This window comes from Rhinolophus sinicus, chromosome 1 (assembly GCF_057876585.1).
Source record: "Rhinolophus sinicus isolate RSI-liver-muscle chromosome 1, RSI-T2T, whole genome shotgun sequence".
Taxonomy (NCBI): Eukaryota; Metazoa; Chordata; class Mammalia; order Chiroptera; family Rhinolophidae; genus Rhinolophus; species Rhinolophus sinicus.
This window is the reverse complement of record NC_142501.1, coordinates 197,282,479-197,298,198: the sequence shown is the minus strand read 5'-3', so window position 1 is coordinate 197,298,198 and position 15,720 is coordinate 197,282,479. Positions and strand designations below refer to the sequence as shown.

Sequence of the window (15,720 nt, the reverse complement as noted above, 5' to 3'; positions counted from 1 at the left end):
TGTACTTAATTTCTTCTGGAAATTAGTTCATTGCCATGGTCTGTTCTTCTAGCTGCCTTTATTCAGTGACATAGAAAAGACTCTTTGAAGCAATAATTCCTATATTGGTTTTTCCAGGAAAGCTCTCTCGGAATTGACGACTTGTTTACGAGAACGACTTTTTCGCTGGCAACAGATTGAGAAGATCTGTGGCTTTCAGATCGCTCACAACTCGGGACTCCCCAGCCTGACCTCTTCCCTTTACTCTGATCACAGCTGGGTGGTGATGCCCAGAGTCTCCATTCCTCCCTATCCTATCGCTGGGGGAGTCGATGACTTAGATGAAGACACACCCCCAATAGTATCACAGTTCCCTGGTAAGTGGTGAGTTCAAAAGGCAGATTTGGTACAGTGTTTAAAATAACGTCATACCATGACGTTTATGGATCATTTCCTTTGAAATCTATGATAAAAATTTTGTTCCTTTTTTATTTTCTCTTTTTGTTGTTTATAATTTGTGTCTATTGTTTGAGAATACTATATGAGGTATATGTGTGCATGTATGTATACATATATGCATATATAATAAGACATCATACATGCTAAGTCATCATTTTATTTTGCTTTTCCAATTTTATCCTTTTATTGAAATAGTATTAATTCATGAAGCACTAAATCAATTTACCTTCATACAAAATAAAACTTTATGTTTAGAAAATTTTGTATATTTTTTTGTTGCTAGAAAGTGGAGCTCCTCCCCAAGGTGGTTTTAACATGAGCAATTTTCATTATATTCCTTTGTTATGCTCTGTTCTTTGAAAATTTTTACATTGTAAAGAATACGTTTTGGTAGAGAAGTGATAATTAAGTATTTTAGATTTTATTAATAAATTTCATAGTTTATTAATATTTGGAATTTTTGCAAAGTTGTAGAGAGTTTGAATTTAAAATAGTATATCTTATGTGTTAGAAATCGTTGGAAAAACTCTTTATCCTTATTGCCTGAGTGATTAGCTTTCCTAATCTTTCTGACTTTTTTGAAACAGTGTAGATAGAACAGGATTCCAAGGAATGAAGAACAGAATTTAATCATTGATTGGTTGAAAACTTACATGGAAATTTCAGTCTGAGTCAGATCATGATATATGAGCATTTTTCAGTTTGAATTTTACTATTCAATTGTTACAGCTTTCATGAGGTTATGATTTAGAAAGGGTTTAATTTTTAAAACAATTTTATAAAATAAAGCTCTAAATTTGCAGGTAAATAGTCAGTGACTATGTGATTGTGTTCATTTCTGTGGTTTTAATTCTCTGGTTGAATGGCGGGCAGATAATGCAGGCAGATTGGGGAGGCGTTCAACTTACCAGAGGAAGGAGGAGAGGACACATTGTGAATATAAGGAACACCGGAAGTGTGTGACCTCACTCATTTCATTGGCCCCATACTGCAAGATATGATGGTTGCAAAGTTACGGACATAAAGATCTGGGTCAGCTCTGCTGTTTGCATATTGTCAACTTGTGTTTATTTGAAATGCATGCCCTAAGCTTGCCAGATGCAGCACTGATTCATAAGTAGATGATTTTGTTTGAAAAGTAAAGCTTTTGAAAGTTGCAATTCCTCCTTAGAACATAATTATTCAATATCAGAAGTGTGTGTGACGATGTATTCCCTAAATTAATTAGATTATTGCTTTGCTTCTTTTTTAAGTACTTTTTTTTGGGGAAAAGATAATCATGTGCATTAAAACACCTAACACTAAATACAAATAATTATCTGAAGTTTTCAGTGCTTGTGACGTAAAGAGAAATTTGAACTTTTAAATAGGAAAAATATATGAGAGTTGATTTTAAATTTAGTGTAATGTTTTAGAAATGCTGTGATCAAGTTTATTTCTCTGAAATACAACTCATGCCAAAGGTTATACTTGGAGAGCTCTGCCTCCACCCAGTGGCACAATAGTAACACTCCACTCTGCTTAGTTATAAAAACATAATTTCTGGACCTGATAAAGAAGAACCTCTTGGCAGTAGGATGAGGGTCCAGGATAGGAGTAAGGCCTTTCATAATATACCCTCTGAGCGGTTTTAAATTTGTACTATGGATATGTAAATTGTATAAGTGTGAAATAATGACAAGGAAACATAGCTGTGATATGTTACAATTGTAAAACTATACATACACAGCATAATATTGTCTATGTTTAATTATGTGTAAAGAAAATACTATCAAAGGTTAGCTGTGTGGCAGTAGGAGAACAGATGATAGTTTGTTTTCCTGTTAGTTCTTTTACAGTACTGCTAAATGTTCATAGTGGGAATGTGGCAGCCATTTATTTAAAATTGCTTACAAAACCCTTCAGATGTACCTAAAAATACTGAAAATAATATGCTCACATGCTATAAAGGTAAACAGATATTAACATTTTGCTTTATTCATCTCTCTTTTTCTCTGAAATAAACCATTACAGGAAGAACACCACATCGCCTCCCCTTCCCACTCCTCTAAAGCCTGTTGTACTTTAATTACATGCAGATATACCCATAAGTAATAGATACAGTTGTTTGTTTAAAATATACATTCATGCTATCAAACTGCAGGTATTGTTTTGCAACCTTTTTGCTCATAGTATGTTTTAAATTTTTTTCATGTTTATATATAAATTAAATTCACTGCAACCGTTTAGTCTGAGTTAACCACAGTTTATCTATTAATATTTATTGTAATAATAAGCTGCAGTTAATCCATTTTTCTACGACGATAGGTTCTTTCTACTTTTTGGCCCTTACAAAACAATACTGCAATGAGCATCCTTTTCTTTATCTCCATGTGCATAGCTTTGAGAGTGTCTCTGCGTGGACACCGAGAAATGGATTGCTAAGTTGTTAGGAAGGTATCTCTTACTAGTCATTGCCAAGTTGCTCTCAAAATGATGCTATCAGTTTACACACCCATAGTACTTAATAGTGCCTGTCTGCCTGTATCCTCACCAATACTTGGAATGATCTGATCTGTTTGTTTTGTAACTTTAATGGGTATCATATGATACCTTACTGTTACTAAAATTTGTATTTCCTTGATGACTACTGAGATTGAGTACCATATCATTTATTGGCATTTGTTCAGATTTCTTCCATCTGAGTTGCTTGTTCCTTCTTGCTATGGAATCCTTCCAAGATTTCTTACTGATCTGGAAGAGTTTGTTATGATTTTCTGGTTATTTGAGGGTTGCAGGTATCTTCTCCTAGAGTTGGGCTTTACTTTTTTACTCTGTTGTGTAGTTTATTTTCTTTTGTAATCAAAAGAGTATGAGTTTTTAAAACACATTTTAATGACAAATTTATGAGTCTGATTTATGCTTTTTATGTCTTTTTGCAGATGGTAGATTGTTGTTTGCTCTCCTAAAAGTTTTTAAATTTTGCTTTAATCCTTTAGTCTTTTATGTTGTTGTTCTGTTTTCATTTTGTTCCGCCGTCTTGGACCTTCTTCTCTAATCCCTTAGTCTTTTAATCTACCTAGAAGTTATTTGTGTTCATATTGTGAGGTTAGGAATCTAAATATATCCGTTGATGTATGGATCGACAGTAGTCCCGGCCTCATTCCTGCTCTATCTCTGCTGATTTGTGATACCACTTTTTTCCATAGACATAGAAATGCTTCTGTTCCATTGGTCCCATTCTGCTTTAGTTGCTATTTATAGCTTCATACATAGTAAGTATTGGTATTTGATAGGTTGAAATCTTCATTTATTATTCAAATTCAGAATTGCTACTATTGGTATGAATTTTAGGATCAGCTTAGTCCATGAAAATTTCTGTTGGTCTCTTACTGGAATTTCTTTGAATTTATTGATTTATTTGGGAAGAAATGTTATTCATAAATTCCATTTGAGATCTGCTTTTATATCTTTAAGTAAAATTTATAATTTTCTTTGTATAATTCTTGCATATCTTTTTTAAAAGATTAATTTCTAGGTACTTTACAGCTTGTTTTTTGTAGTTACAGATATTATCTTTCTTAAAAAATACTTCAAATTGCTTGTGGCTGATATGTTGAGAAATGTTGTTGATTTGGGTATGCTGATCTTATATACAGAAACATAGAATTCTCTTATGAGAGTCTTTTGGATTTGTTTTGTGTGGGCAATAATAATGGGTTTTTTCTTCCTTTCCAACGCTTATGCCTTTTCCCCTCTTATTGTCCAATCTAAGACTTGTAGTAAAATGTTGAATAAAAGTGGTGATTGCAGGCAATAGTGATTGCTATTTTTGACTTTAAAGAGAATGCTTCCAATATTTCATCATGAAATATGATTTTTTCTCTCTCTATGGTTTTGGGAGATTACTTTTTTAAAAAAAGATTTTATTGGGGAAGGGGGAACAGGAGTTTATTAGGGAATAGTGTGTACTTCCAGGATTTTTTCCAAGTCAAGTTGTTGTCCTTTTAATTGTAGTTGTGGAGGGCACAGTTCACCTCCAGGTCCAGTTGCTGTTGTTAGTTGCAGGGGGCACAGCCCACCATCCCTTGCAGGAGTTGAGGAGTCGAACAGGCAACCTTGTGGTTGAGAGTCCACTGGCCCATGTGGGAATCGAACCGGCAACCTTAGGTGTTAAGAGCACAGAGCTCCAACTGCCTGAGCCACTGGGCCTGCCCTTGGCAGATTACTTTTAAGTTAAGGAAATTAATTTTTGTTATTTTACCAAGAATTTTTTTTTTTTTGCTAAATTATTTTTCTTATAAAATTAGTGGATTTAAATTTTACCAACTTCTTTTTCTGCATAATTGAAGGTGTTCACTTGATATTCTTCATTTATTTCTGCTTTTATTTCCTTTATTGAAATTTAATTTCTTGTTTGTTTTAATATTTAGACATCTAGCTAATGAATTTTTAGTCCTATTTTCCTTAATATATGTTTTTATGGCTATGAATTTTCCTCTAAGGACCACTTTTAACTATTCCTTTCTCCTCTTTTATAGTTTTTTCTTGAGCTATTTTAAAGGGATTTTTTAAAAAAAAATATATACCTTTCACTGAGGAATATAGCCCATCTAGGCCCAGGCTTTTATTCAGAACACTCACTTGCAATTCCTATTCCTTACCTCATGTGGGCCTAAGATGTCTTTTGTATCCCCAAATTAAAACCCAAACCCTTAAATTACTGAGTCTGATAACCTCCACAGTAGTTCCAGTATCACTCACAGGTCTGTTAGTTCTTACTTTCATTCTCTCTGTTTTGGCATCTGAGAATTTTCTCTTCTTCCTTGCAAACTCAGCTGTGTATTTAAAACTATTGTTATACTTCATTCATCATACCAAAGTGTTTGAGGGTATTTAAACTGTGTTGTTGGAGGCTGGGAAATGATCGTCAGGTAATCTTTGACTGCCTGTTGCTAGAACCAGAAGTCCATATATTACTATTTTTTGTTGTTGGTGGCAGAGGCAATCCCTTATTGCAAAATAAAATTATATTTTCTCTGCTATAAGAAAATACACTTTGCAAAATAGGATCATATTAAATTGTTATGCGTCTGTATGTAATTATTGATATCAAAATGAAAAATTACCTCAGAAATGAATTTCTATATAGTGAACTTTAATGTTTTATGTAACTACTCTTACAAATCACAGGTGGAGTGGGCATCTGCCTTCATTTGGAATTAATAATAGTCTGAACATCATAAAACGTATTCACATTATGTAAAGGAAAGCTTATTATAAGGTCAGAGTGCACTCTTTTTTAATACTATTTGAGTTTTATGGTATTATAACTGTATTCAGCCCTGTGTAGGCTTCTTCAGGCAACAAGGAAGAAGGGCTCAACTCCAAGTGTATATAATTCTAATACAGGGATTCATACATTTTTTCCAGGCAGAAGACATGGCAACATATATAAGAAGAAAATTTTTGGAAAAGATTGTAGAGTTATAAACAATTTCTAGATGTGACCTATTTACTGATGCTCATCGTTATGTTACATTCCTTATTGGATTACTTAGAATTTTCCTTATATAAACTATTTACTTCCTTCTTAAAACTTCTTCATGCAGTATTTTCCCATTTCTGTGAGTAGTACTCATTTTCACAAGCAGCAAATCCTGATTCTCTTCAGTCCTTTTTATCATACCTACAGTCAGGCCTGAATGGCAACTTTTTGCTGCATATTCCAAATAACAAGTGACTGATGAAAATGACTACAGCATATGCTGAGAGTTGTAGAACTTAATTATCTGTGTCATTAGACACATTCTTTTAGTATTGGTAGGATATTGTTTCTTTGGCAAAGTGAGAACATCACACTAAAGATTTCTAGGATCTCTTCATTCTCTAATTTGTGAATTATAAGTAAGTGAGAAAATTTCTAATGTTTGCCTACTAAATTACAGATATTTTTATATTACGTAATTTGTGTTTGGAAAAAGCTTTGTACAGTATTGAGGGAGGTAGTCAAATATTCTGGAAATATTTCTTTTAATTTACCTCATTTTCTCCTTTTCAATCCATCAGGTTATTTTAGTGATGTTTCCTGTTTGAATCATTCATTGATTTACTCAGGAAAAGCTTATTGTGCATCTACTTTTTGCCTGGCATTGTGCTAGTTGTTGAGATGTAATGTTGAACATGATACACAATTATTGCCTTCATGGAATTTACTCTTTAATGGAAGACAGACATGAGCAATGCATTGAGATAAGTTATGTGATGGGAAAATGTACTGTGGTATTGCTATGTGAGCACCAGAGAGCAAACACTGACCTCCAACTTGGAGGGGTCACGAAACTTCCTGGAGGAACTTCCATTTAAACAAAGACCTGAAATGAGAGGTCAGGGGAGAGATGGAGAAAAGAGGTGTGGAGGCAAGAGAGAGAATATTGCATATACTTCTGAGAGCTGTGATAGGTAGAAACTCTGTTTTTAGTGTTTCTGTAACAGAAGAGGGACTCTAGTTCCAAAACAGAGGCTAGATAAATAGAGCATTCTAAGTCATCTTAAGGAATTTGACTTTCGTTTAATCCTAAAAGTAATGGGGAACCATTTAAAGGTTTTAAGCAATAAAACGTCATATTTCTTCTTCATTTTAGAGTGATCATGCAGGCTGTAGTGTGGAAAATAAATTGGAGGAGAAAGAGCAGTTATTAGGCTGGTACAATAGTCCTGCATCATACAGGGGCAGTGGGGATGCAGGCAAGTGGACACATTTGAGAGATGTCAAGGAGATAGAATTGAAAATACTTTATGATTAACTATATATGGGTTATGATGTAGGAAGAGTCAAGAATGTCTGTGTTTCCAATTTAGATAATTGGGTGGGTTCTGTTGCTATTTACCAAGATACAGAACAAGAAGGACTGGGTTTGGGGAGGAAAATGTTGAACGCTGTTTGGGTATCTGTGGGGCATCGAATGTCCAGTAGTAGGTAGTTGGACATAAGGTTGTAAAGTTTAGAAAAAGGATTAAAGCTGGAGTTACAGATTCAGGCTTCTATACACCGTGAATGATAACTGAAGTCATGGAAGTGGTTAACATTTCTCAGGATAAATAAGTGGAACGAGAATAGAACAAGGTCTAGGACAGAACTTGGAAGATGACAGGTAAAGGAAGAGGTGAGACTGTGGATAGAGAAGTCAAGGAAAGGACAGAGTAATACTCAATGTCAGGTGCTGGTCAAATGTCAAAGAAGGATTGAGGTAGTCATTGAATTTAGCAACAAGAAAGTAGATCACAACTTTGTTGAGAATAGTTGCAGCGAAATTGAATGTAAGCACTTTACAATTTCACGATTGAGTAAAGATGAAGTGGTGGAGAAAGTAACAGATAATTATTTTTCATAAAAGGGAAGAGAGATATGCTGGCTGAAAAACAATCTGAGTGTGGAGGTTTCTTTGTTGTTACTGTTGTTTATCTGTTTGTTTTTTAAAGCATTGATTTTTAAATACTGTAGAAAGAGAGAAGATGAAAATAAATGTAGCAGAAGGGATAGCCAACAGAATAAAGTCCTTGAGTTTGGGGTAGAGAATGGGACAGATAAGTGGAACAGAATGTGTGAACTTGAAAGGTAGAAGCTTGGTCAGAATCTAAATTGATGTTTTGGACTTACAAGTTCAAAAATGGAGTAATTCTGAATGGTGGCAATACAAGGTGTGAAAATGGGTGGTGGAGTAGAGTAGAGGTAAATGTCTGGTGAGAAGAGATGAAAGCCATAATTAGTTAAGGTGAGGGCTAGGTCTTAAAAGTGAGATGGCTCAAGTTGATGAAAAGTTGGATTGCTAAGATAGAATAACTGGGAAGTGAATAGTGAAGGGGAGGTGGAATAGTCACGTGGCTTGCTACTGTGAGCGCCAAAAGGGTGTAGGGGTAACGGTTCACAGACAATACCGGCCAGGGAGCGAGAAGGCCATCAACCCCTCGTTCCAATGCTGCAGTATGTGAGGTATACAAGAGGGGACAAGGTCAGCTTGAGAAGGTTGTTCTTGGGAGACCTGTGCTTCAATTAAGGCAAAGAAAAGGAATGTGCATTGAATGAGATATTAAGCGTGTGGAGGAAGTTTCTGTACTACCTGCGTGGGGCTAGACCGAGACTGGTAGCAGAAACAAGAAGATCTAAGATTTGTGGTTAGTTCCACAATAATCAGTTTTCAAGAAACAAATTTTGATCTGACCTCTGCCTAACTCGCTTTTAAGACTGTGCATGCAGTATTTAAATGATCCTTGATTTAAAACATGCAGTATTTAAATGATCCTTGATTTAAAACTTGAAGTTAAAATAAATTGCACTATCTCAAGAGATACCCGTGGAAAAATCTAACCTATTTTTTACTGATAATTTTCTCCTTTTAGTGTTAAAATTCATTTTGCAGCAGAGTCCAGATTCCTTATAAATACACTGTATTGATTTTTTAATTTAGGGGGTTGTTATCTTGGGTAAATTTTTAAGTCTTTGTGGTTAGTAATAGCAAATTTTATCTTTAAGTCTCATTTGTTTATATTTGTTTTTGTTTATTTTTAGATCTGCTTTCATTGTTGTTACATTTCATTTTTTATTTCTTAACTTTTCTGATAAGCCATACAGGTGATGGAGGATGGTAGTAATTATACAGTTGCTTACTTCAATAAAGATCGATGAAATGGTGACATGTTAGTAACGTCAGCTCTTTTTGGTATTTGTCGTGTGTGTAAAAGGAGCACTGGATATTTTCAGTTTTTATTTATCTATGTTTGGTTTTCAGGGACCATGGCTAAACCTGCTGGATCCTTAGCCCGAAGTAGCAGCTTGTGCCGCTCTCGCCGCAGCATCATGCCGTCGTCCCCGCAGTCCCAGCGCGCTCAGCTTGCTGCGCATGCGCCGCACCCGTCGCACCCGCGGCTGCCGCCGCACCCCCAGCACTCACAGCACTCCTTGCCTTCCCCTGATCCAGATATCCTCTCGGTGTCAAGTTGCCCAGCTCTTTATCGCAATGACGACGAGGAGGAGGCCATTTACTTCTCGGCGGAAAAGCAATGGTATTGGCAGCGAATAAGCTACAATATATGTCGGACTGGTGTGTGGGAGGTGGGAGTGGGGTGGGGAGGAGTGGCGTGTCCTGTGTGTTCTGTTGCTGCACAGGAAGTTACCGCAAACTTAGAGGCTTCAAGCAACACCCCTGTATGAGCTCTCAGTTCTGTGTGGCTGGGTTTTCTGCTCATGGTCACACAAGGCTAAAATCAAGGTCTTTGCTGGTCTTTGTTCTTAACTGTTCTCATATGAGAAACAAAACCAGAGGGCATGGGGCTGGCTGACTCTCCTTGATCCCATGTAGCTCTCTGTCGTGTGATTCTTTAGTCACATCATCAGCAAATCACTTTTCATACGTAGTAGTTTCATCTAGTGAAAGTTCTGTGATTCACAAGTGATCATTATAGCATATTGCTAAGGAGATATAGTCCACATTGTGTATTTTCATTGCAGCTGGAGAGTTTGGCACAGTTCTGCTTGGTTGGTACTTTATGATTAGCTTGTTTGCGTAACCTTTGCTATATAACTGTCGTCACTAGCAAGATGGCTTTACTGACAAAACTAATTTGGGATGGCTTCTGGAAATTAGTAGGAAAACTCTAGAGATCTGCTGTCCGATAGAACTTTTTACGTTGATGGAAATATTTAGTCTTCATTTTAAATAACAATGTCAAACTCTCCATTTTCAGTCTCTTAAGTGTTGAACCACCAGAATCCTTGCAAAATAATAATAACAACATTTACTATTTACTGATCTTTTATAGTCTGTGCATTATGCACACATATGTTCATTTAGATCTCACCTTGAATTAAGCCTTGTTATATGTGCATTAAACTTAAATGAATTCAGCTACATGTCACTGTGGGGAAAAAAGAGAAACAGAAAAATAACATAGATAGTACACATAATTAAGTTCAATATTCCAAATAAATGCTCTAGAAAAAAATGGGAGATCTTAAGCTATACTATATGTACACTCCAAAAGTTACGCAGAAGAAGTGACAATACAGAGTATTTGTTTGGCATAAAAATGTTAGAACTAGAAGTAATGTTAGAGATTAATCAAATTATTTTACTTTAACAGATAGGACAGTTGAGACCTGGTTAAATTAAGTGATTTGCCCGAGATTGTACAGCTAATTAATGGCAAGACCAGGACAGTATTCCCAACTAGATCAGTATTCTTTTCACACATTTTTTTAGACCTTAGGCACTAGATTTTGAAATGTTTTTAACCTAGCTTTGAATTTCACACACACACAGTAGCCAAACCACATAGCAAAATAGACAGTAAATTGATAAAATTGTAACTAAATCAGCTTCTAACTCTGGAAGCTGAACAGCTTCAGAAAACAGTGATATGTAGTATTTGATTAATGGACATGTGCTCCAGAAAGAAGCCTAGCAGAAAACTCCCTACCAGTGATTGATTTTTGAGTCATTTCTCCCTATCAGAACTGCCTTTTACCGTCTGTGAGCACTACCCATTATCAAATTATAAAAGCATTTGAAAATTATGCAGCACATGTAACTGTGTTAAAAAGCATTATTTAAGTCTTTATTTGCCCAAGGGATTTTGTACCCTTCCATTCATTTATTACATATTTACTGAATACCCACTGTGAGCTTGCCACTATCCCAGTGCAGAGAATACAGAAGTAAAGAAGACACCCTGTCCTCATTAAGTTTCCTTTCTTCTGGGGAAACTGACTGTGAACAGGTTAACGTAAAATATCATTTTAGGTCGTGGTACATTCTGGGTTGCTGAACAAAGATAGGTAGAAGGCAAAAGAATGCTCTTTTAGATCAGGTGGTTAGGGGTGGTAGCTCTGGGGAGAGCATTTGAGCAGTGACGGAATGACATGGAGAAGTAAGCCACGTAAAGATGGAGGGGAAGAAAATGTGAGGCCGAGGAAACAGCAAGTGCCAAAGCCCTGAGGATGTCACAAGAGTGGCACATGGGAGGAACCAGGAGAAGGCAGAGATGGCAGGGTGTGCAGCTAGCTTGGAGGGGCAGCACAGCCCTGAGCACACAGGGCTTTGGACCTGGCACGGACTTTGGACTTGAGCCTGAGTGTGAGAGGAAGCATTGGAAAGTTCTGAGCGAGGAAAAGATGTGCTCTGATTGAGTTTTTAAAAACCACTTTAAAGTCTGTATAAAGAAGTAACTAAGAGGGAGGAACAAGAATGGAAGCAGGGAGACCAAGTAGGAAGCTGTAGCACTCGGGCTGGTAGTGGGGGAGTCAGAAGTGGGGTCGAAGGAACAGCTGATGGCATTTACTATCGCTGCCTTTGGCGTTGTGAACTTGATTGTTTCATTCCTCTACTTCTCTTTTCACTGTGGAGAAGGGAAAATCACACAGGCGTAAACCTGCGAGAGTTTATTGTATGTCTGCTGTTTAAACCATAGCATTATAGCCTTCCTTTCACTTCCCCACGCTGTTATACCTCAACATCCTTCCCTCTGTTTTTAAACTTGGGAGAACTTATGTTTTTGCTTAGTACAATTCTTTCTTCCTTAGGAAGCTATATTTCATCAACTTAATGATTAAAAAGTTAAAGGGCAAAGCAATGACCAAAATTCATATTTTCAAATTTATAATGTCAAGTATGTGATTTAGGAAGAAAAATGCTCATTTGAAACTAAACACAAAAGTAGCTGACAGATTTTAATTTGCAAATTTTAAATCTGCAAAATTTAAACATTTTCATTTCTCTGACAGTTGAAGAAGGTGTAACAATGTTTCTTGGATGGGAAGATTTCATTATTATAGTTCACGTTAAACATTACACATTGAGTTTTGATAACTTGTATTAAAGTAGTAATTTTCTAATTTTGTTGAAATATGTATGCATTTTAGCATTTCCCCTTTTTGCATTTTGATAGATGAAATGGAGGAAGTTGTGTTAATTAGGATTGGAGGGTCTGCTGGTGCTCTTACCACACTGACTTAGAATTTTATCTTTGCGTCTGTCTCATCCAGGGAAGTGCCAGACACAGCTTCAGAATGTGACTCCTTAAATTCTTCCATTGGAAGGAAGCAGTCTCCTCCTTCAAGCCTTGAGATGTACCAAACATTGTCTCCTCGGAAGATATCAAGAGATGAGCTTTCCCTAGAAGATTCCTCCAGGGGAGACTCGCCCATAACTGCGGATATCTCTCGGGGTTCTCCTGACTGTGTCGGTCTGACAGAAACGAAGAGCATGATCTTCAGTCCTGCAAGCAAAGTGTACAATGGCATCTTGGAGAAATCCTGTAGCATGAACCAGCTTTCTAGTGGCATCCCGCTGCCCAAACCTCGCCACACGTCCTGTTCCTCCGCTGGCAACGACAGTAAGCCAGTTCAGGAAACCCCAAATGTGGCCAGGATCAGCAGCATCCCACATGACCTCTGTCATAATGGCGAGAAAAGCAAAAAGCCATCAAAAATTAAAAGCCTTTTTAAGAAGAAATCTAAGTGAACTGGCTGCCTTGATGGAATTCCATTCAAGTGGCATCTCTAAACTTTTATCTGCTCCCACCACTAATCCCCCCTCCCCCCACCATTTTCTTGTTTTAATTTTAGGAATGTAACTCCATTGGGGCTTTCCAGACCGGATGCCGTAGTGAAATGCCCTTCAGAGCAGCTGTCTACTGTCTGCTTATTTAAATGACTCTAGAACCAATTTGTCAAGCCAGTTCTTACTGAAAAGTCATTAAGAGATGAGACAGTTTACAGTCATTTCTGCCTATTTATTTCTGCTTTGTTATTAGTGATGTATATACAACATTTTGTTGAAAGCCACTATGGACTTACAAGCTTTAATGGACTAGTAAGCCAGCATGGGCTTGCAAAAATTTCTTGTTTACCAGAGCATCTTCTTATCTTTCCACAGAGCTATTGACATCCTGGACTAAATAACTTAAAAGAAGTAAAACTAATTGCACTACTGTTTTCCAGACTGGAAAAAAAAAAAAAATCTCTGCAAGTGAAACTGTATAAAGTTTATAAAATGACTGTGGATAGGGGACTGTTTTCACTTTTAGATCAAATGGGTTTTTAAGTAGAACCTAGGGTTTCTAATTGACTCGATTTCTGGAAATGAAAACCCACGCTTTTATTATGGGAAGCTTCTTTAAATGCATTTAATATTATAAAGTTTCAAGTCCTGCTGTAAAGATCATGTTGTTTTGTTTTCCCCAGGGCTTTCACTGTGATTTACTGCACTGCAGGCTGTATGATAAATATAAATAATTTAAAGAGAGAAGGCTCTTGATTCCTTATGCAAGTGGAAGTTAAAACTTGATTGAAGGACTTCAAACATTCACAAGCTTAAACTGAGGTGGGGGTTGTGGGGATTCAGACATTTGTTTACAGACTTTGAATAACTGCAAAGGATTTACGGTTTGTGAAAAATTTGTACTGTGGAAAAGATAATAAATCGGAGACATCATTGTGTGGGACTGTGCTGATTTTCATTGATAACACTCCACTAAAAACACTACATGTTTCTGGAGAGCTATGTAAGCTGTCTTGTTGCTTAACTGCAATATAAGAAAGAAATAGTGATGTTTTGGAAGTAAGTTGTCAACAAATTTCTTTCTATTTTATATTGTTTGTCATATTTTTATGTAGTTTAAATGTTTAAATGTTCTAATACCAAGATTAACAAATATAAATTTATGGTGCATTTAGATTGTGTTGTATTAATTTGTAAAGTTTGGGGTTTATTAAATGGGTAGGCTATTCTATGGGTAGTTTTTACTGTGAAGATTGTCTCATAGAGCAGCAGAGTATATTAACATGGGGGGAGTTTCTGCTTAAACTGCTTCTTTTAAAAATGCAGTCATCAATGATCTGGGTAATACAATGTGGATGGATGTTTGACTGAACAACTGGTAACATAACAGCTAGAATAATCATTATGGCTTAAATGCAGAATGTCCACCCCAGTCTTATTTAGATGAAAATGTTGAATTGATAAACAGGAAGGTTATTTGAGATTTGCTTCTAAAAAATACTTTATTAACAATCTGAACAGTTTCCTGAAGTGTGTAAATGTTGATTGTGTATTCTTTTTAATACTCTTCATAAAAACTGTTGAGGTCTTGAATGCTGTTTTTATACATGGATGTTAATATTTTTAATAGTGATGTAAGGACAAAAATTGATTGATTGAAACGAACACAGTGTTTCAGACTAAGTATAAGGTAAAATAATCTGAAAGCTCAAGAGTTGAGGAGCATAGGTTTTTAAAGCTGTTTATGAAGAAGAAAAGTTGTACATAAAGAATTGAAAAGCATTCTGGAAAGTTTCTTCAGAGAAGGGAATACTTTATTTTTTTTCTCCTTCTTACAACCAGACAGGAGTTCTTCCCTTTGAAAACTGCAGAAGGGGTGAGAACTTTATAGTTTGCCGGATACTAGCAAAGGGAAAAGCCGCTGGAGCATGGAGTGAATCTGGGAGGAGGAATGGCTCTAGGAGCTCCAGCGTGGCTTGCGGCTTGTCTAAGGTTAGAAGGGAATTCCGGGTCAGAACCACTGGATGCTAGAACTTGTGGTGGGGGGTCGGAGAGGCTGGCCTAAGTACAGGGTGTGCCATCTGAAGTCAGCGAATGCATTGTTTGTGCTAAATTTCACACTCGTTTATAAACAAATCCAACCAAGGAATACTTACTGCTTTATGTTTCTTGTAATTACTTCGCATTAGTACAATGCTCTATATTTGTAAATTCAACAAAGTAAATAAGTTATGGAAAGCCACGATAATTTCTCTTACATCATTTACATCTGAAGAATTGGACATTAATATACATTTTTAAAGTTACCTATTTGTTACCTTATTTTAATTATAAAACCATGGGGTTCTCTGATTTTTAAAGCAATAGCTCCTTATTATAAAAAACAATTCATGATAGAAACTACAAAGAAGAAAAACAATAGCAAGCAGGTGTGATTCTACTGCCCAAATAATTGCTCTTAATATTTTGGTATGTTTTCTACTAGATCATTTTCTATATGTTGATTGTATATATTTAATTTATAACATGATTTTTCACTTAAGCATTTCTCCAATGTCATTAAGAACTCTTCATGAACAACATTTTAATGACTATAATATGCCATTTTATATATTAGCCAAATCTCTTTAATCATTCTTTTGTTACTAATCATTGGGCTATTTCTAAATTTCTGATATGTGGACTGATAGCATTTAACATTTATTGAGCACGCTGTGTTCCAGGCACTGTTCTAAACTCATCAATA

General features: G+C 36.1%; 1 protein-coding gene across 2 annotated transcripts in view; it reads left to right on the top strand.

Annotated features, from left to right (window-relative positions):
• The window catches only part of STIM2 (stromal interaction molecule 2), a 145,533-nt gene extending 131,385 nt beyond the window's left edge, over window positions 1–14,148 (top strand). For both annotated transcript variants that reach the window (XM_019743897.3, XM_019743898.3), the window contains 3 exons: window positions 118–356; window positions 9,207–9,480; window positions 12,458–14,148. In XM_019743897.3, the coding sequence (XP_019599456.2) occupies window positions 118–356; window positions 9,207–9,480; window positions 12,458–12,935 (991 nt within the window). In that variant the 3' untranslated portion in view covers window positions 12,936–14,148. The remainder of the gene's footprint in view (window positions 1–117; window positions 357–9,206; window positions 9,481–12,457) is intronic.
• Window positions 14,149–15,720: the final 1,572 nt, after the last annotated feature.